Raw genomic sequence first — 4,950 nt, forward strand, 5'->3', positions numbered from 1 at the left:
GAACTCTTTCCCTCCATTGCGGTGGATCTTCAACAGAGTAAGTCAGTGTATAAGCCAATCTTCTCAAGAAAATAATAGGTCAAGTTAATAAATAAACTAATTCAAAAAAGAAGATAAATACCTCGAATGAATTCAATGATGTGACCCACTACATAGGAGGCACTGCGTCGAGGATCCATTTGTGGGCAATACTTTGATCTAAGAGATATAAATAAAATTTAACATCAAGTGTGTCTGACTTTAAGTGAGAGCCACAATGTCAATTTGAACTTGTTGTTATGAGCTCGCTAGTTGTAATACTTCCTTGAATACAATGTTTGGAGTGTAGTAACACTTTGCTTGAGTGTTTTCAATATTGACAACAATCCTCATAGAAGCTGCACTTCGTACACGTGACATTGCAACATACAACTGTCCATGAGAGAAGATCGATGATGCAAGATATAGACCAAGAATTCCAAGTGTTTGTCCTTGTGCTTTGTTGATAGTCATCCCAAAAGCAAGCCTGATTGGAAATTGACGATGCTTCATTTGAAATGGAAGCCCCTGATGGCTTCCAATAATAAAGTCAATCCTTGGAAGAAAAACTCTCTCTCCAATATTTGATCCTATAACTATCTCTGCCTCAATTACCTCATGATGAAATTGCTTGCATATCAATCTAGTTCCGTTGCATAATCCACGTCTTGGATCCAAATTTCGCAGCAACATGATAGGAGCATTTTCTTTCAAGACTAAAGCATGAGGTGGAAAACCACCACCAAGAGTAAGGCTATTCAAATATTCAATTGTGTACAAATGTGTGTTTTCCTCTGACATACAAATTGAATCTGCACTCAGATACTCTTTGTAATCTCCATGCATTCTTTGCAATGCATAGTCATTAATTAAATCCACCTCTTTATTCCGTGGAGCAAGTATTGCTCGATCTCTGAAAAAACTTGCATGATCTTGCAAATGACACAAATATCCATATATAAAGCTTAGAAGATCTGCCAAACTATTTCCTGGAAGCATCATGTGCGAAGGTATTTTGACTCTGTCTAAGTCTCCTCCATCATCCATAACCCCATTGCCAATATCAAGCACCCAACGGAAAAAACTTTGTTGAAGTGAATTTGAACCGCAATCAACTATACACATATTTTTGGTAAGCCTCAGTACCTTCGTGTATTTCCATATGTGAGAATGACACAACGAAGCATTTACAATGTCTGTATGACTACCTTTTGGTAAAACAGGTAGTATTTGTCGAAAGTCATCTCCAAGCAAAATGACTTTTCCACCAAACAGAGTATCTCGCTGCATAATATCTCTTAAAGTTCTGTCCACTGCTTCAAACGCATAGCGATGTGTCATGGGAGCTTCATCCCATATAAGTAAAGCTGCATTCCTTAGAAGTTCTGCTAGTTGACTATTTACCTTTATATTGCAAGTTGCTTCAGAGTGGAGCTCCAAAGGTATCTTTAACCTAGAATGAGGAGTTCTTCCATTACTCAAAAGCAAAGCTGCAATACCCGAGGATGCACATGCAAGAGCAACTCTACAACTTCCTCGCACTCGTGAAAGAAGTGCATTATATAAGTAAGTTTTTCCTGAGCCACCAGGACCATCTCGGAAAAATACCTTCCCTGAATGTGTGTCAACAGCTTGTAGCACTTGGTGATAAGCATCTCGCTGATCCTCATTTAAGGAAGTCTCCATACAATCTGCTATACTACATTGTTCATCAACATTGAACATTGTTTCTTCAGCCATAGCACCATTTTCACTTAAGGATACCAATGTTGAGTCTATTGTTGCAGGCAACATATAATCGCAAAGCCTCTTGCCATTTGGCATATCGAATTTTGCCAATCCTTAGGGCATAATGTCCTCACGAAATTCAGTACAAAACCTGTCCCAAAGAGCATCCGGATGAAGTGGCTCACAAAAGACTAATATGATTGCAAATAGTTGTCTCAACTGCATTCCATTTTGAAAAAAATATGCCTCTTGGAGGCAAATTGACCATTCTTCATCATCTTGCAATAATCCTCTAGCTATGCATGCCTCCTTGTATGTATCATAGATGTGACCATCATACATACGCAAGTCTTCAAAACACTTACATCCCTTGCAAATATTAAGAAGCATTCGTAGGTAATAAACCTCACCAGTTGTAGGGACAATATTATACATTCTTCCAATAGAAACACCCTGTTGTCGTGGAGACCAGGCCTTTCGACTTTTATTCCATACCCAACCATTTGGAAAGTCAGTATATGTGAAGCTATTTGCTTCAGGATAGTTTTGATTTACAACAAACCATTCTGTTAAGGTAGTTTTTCTATTTTGCTCATTATCTAGTAAATGTGATACATCATCACCATCTTGAAATGTAACCATACTCTGCAATGGAAGGTGTACTTGCAATCGTTGAATAGCTGGCCTTTCACTATGCATGTTGAAGCCAAATATTCTCCACATAGCCTCAGATGCAGAAACATAACGTGCATTGAGATAACTCTTGATCTCATTAGTCGCTCCTTCACCATCTTGAAGGACAACAGTGGCTCGATCATGTCCCTTGTAGACATACTTATAAAGATATTTCACGGCAGTGACAGTTGAGCAAATCTCCACATTAATATGGGCTTGGTATCTTAGTGATAAGACAGGGCTGTAACGAACAACCCAACGATTATCTAAATTGTAATTTTTAGACGTAACAAACCTTCCATCATCTCTTCTCATATACACAGGATATCCACTTTCATTTACATTTGTAGACGTAGAAAATGTTCGTGGAAACTTGAATCTACACTTACCATCAACCATACATGGATAACTTGGGTTCAAAGGACCACATGGCCCATGAACATTACAACGACTCACTACATCAAATAATTCTGGAAAAACATTCTTGTCAGGGAGCTCTGCACAAACCAACTTGTCATAGTGTAATGTATCTGTGGGTTTATATTCGGATGCAAGTATCAACAATATATGTGCATGAGTAAGACCTCTCTTCTGAAACTCAATCACTGAAACATGTCCAATCACCTCCCCAAATACGGCTTGCTTGATAAGTAAATGCATCATATCTTGGAACTTCTGATAAAACACTCGTATAGTCACATCAGGACGGTCAACAACACTTTGTCCAGGTAGTAATGCATCATCTAGTTCCTTCCATCGTGGATTACATGTGAATGTGATGAAGAGATCCGGTTTACCCCTACTACGAACAATTGCCATTGCATCTTGAAATAGTTGGCACATATATCTTGGACCTCCAACAAAAGACGAAGGCAAAACAATTCTACGGCCAACATTTTGACCTTCAGCCCTCTCTAAGCCATCTCTAGCCTCAACCATGTCAACCAATCCTTGGTACACTTCACCACGAAGTGTTTTTTGGTTATTTTGCATCCACAAAAGCCGTGACTCCTCTAGAGTACTATAAGCATCCACGACATACTGTTGTAATAGCCTACCTCCTCGAAGAAGACACTCAACAGTATCATCTCTTATTTGTAAGCGGAAGACATAATATTGCATTTGACTCAATTTTTTTCCATCGGTAGTCTGTAAATAAAGATGCCACCCATCCTCTCCACTTGGAAATAATAAAACATACAATAAAGACATGTAAGCTCGATGCATGCTGGAGATTCTTTTCAAACCTCCATGGCAAAAATTCAGTACTATGTCACGATAGCCAATATTTCTATCATCCCCTTGTCTTAGCATAATTGCAGCAACTTCAGAACCCCTTGGAGCAAGATATTCCCAACCATCACAACAATGCTCCGCAATAACCATCCTCATATTGGGTACAATAGCATCTCCAGACAAAGAAGCAGCAGATCGTAAAGCATTTGCATATGGATTTACTCTATGCATCATCACTTGTAGACACTCTAGAATACTACGATCCAAATTTGAAACATGATGCAATCTGTTTCTCAACTCATGTTCGGTATCAAAAAAATATAATTGTGCAAAGCGTGGGACTTCATTTTGTCCTTCGGCTCGCGTTAAAGAATCAATGCTATGATAGACAGAGCCGTGAACCTTAAAAGTGTATACACCTCTCCCACCATAATTAATAGTCTCATCGATATGGGCACCAAGAGACACAAATGCCAATGCATTATTATATCCTTGAATGTTTTGTAAGAACTGTCTACTTCTTGGTGTGGTTGAGCTCATCAAATCTTTCAATTCATCTGGTGTCTCATTCAAAGGAAGTAATTGGACTTCTCCATCAGAGCAGCAATATTTACCCACAAATGTTTGGATAGTCTTTCCTTCATCCTTCCAAGCTTTTTCTCCACATTTGGAGCAAACATAATCTAAGCTTCCTAAGTTGTGCAACACACACTTTTTGGATAGCACTGGTGCCATAGACTTGTGATGTAAAAGGAGAGACATTGGATATTCAAAGCGGATGGACAAACAATGCTTTTCTACTTTAGAATAGTTTCCCTCTACTATGTTCATTGTTGTCCTAACATTCATAGATTCAGAGTTTCCTTCATGTACATCATGCATGCTCTGCCTTTCATTGCACTCCAATAAAGTTCCAATAGTACTTTGTAGTGAATGCCTTGTTCTCTCTCTCGTGCTATTTAGCGCCTCGCCTTTCGCGAATCATCACACAATCGACTACGTCGTGCATGACCAGGTGATAATATATGTGGTCCAGATACCATCTATGAAATCAGGTGCAAATAGATCTCATATAAATACAATATACCTGATATAATTTGGATCTTTCACTAAAAGAACATTCTTATGAATAATAAAAATCAATACAAACTGGGACATCTAATTATATCCTCTAACCTAAATACATTTGACACATTGATAGTGACTCAATTAAAAAGTACAGTTTGATGAAGATACAACATAACATTACATATTTCTACCATAAGTAGGACTAAATACATTTGACACAACGGC

General features: G+C 38.3%; 2 protein-coding genes across 2 annotated transcripts; both read right to left on the reverse strand.

Moving 5' to 3' along the window:
• Positions 1 to 276: 276 nt before the first annotated feature.
• On the reverse strand, positions 277 to 1,842 carry LOC147433722 (uncharacterized). The gene is made up of 2 exons (XM_086489531.1): positions 822 to 1,842; positions 277 to 734 (listed from the first exon to the last, which is right to left on the reverse strand). The coding sequence occupies exons 1-2, from the start codon at positions 1,840 to 1,842 to the stop codon at positions 277 to 279; spliced, it is 1,479 nt and encodes a 492-aa protein (XP_086345657.1).
• An 18-nt stretch (positions 1,843 to 1,860) lies between these two features.
• LOC147433723 (uncharacterized) lies at positions 1,861 to 4,392 on the reverse strand. The gene is made up of 3 exons (XM_086489532.1): positions 3,480 to 4,392; positions 2,012 to 3,245; positions 1,861 to 1,897 (listed from the first exon to the last, which is right to left on the reverse strand). The coding sequence occupies exons 1-3, from the start codon at positions 4,390 to 4,392 to the stop codon at positions 1,861 to 1,863; spliced, it is 2,184 nt and encodes a 727-aa protein (XP_086345658.1).
• Positions 4,393 to 4,950: the final 558 nt, after the last annotated feature.

The sequence above is a fragment of the Adiantum capillus-veneris genome, chromosome 19 (genome assembly GCF_014529385.1).
Source record: "Adiantum capillus-veneris isolate H3 chromosome 19, ASM1452938v2, whole genome shotgun sequence".
In the NCBI taxonomy this organism is placed as follows: Eukaryota; Viridiplantae; Streptophyta; class Polypodiopsida; order Polypodiales; family Pteridaceae; genus Adiantum; species Adiantum capillus-veneris.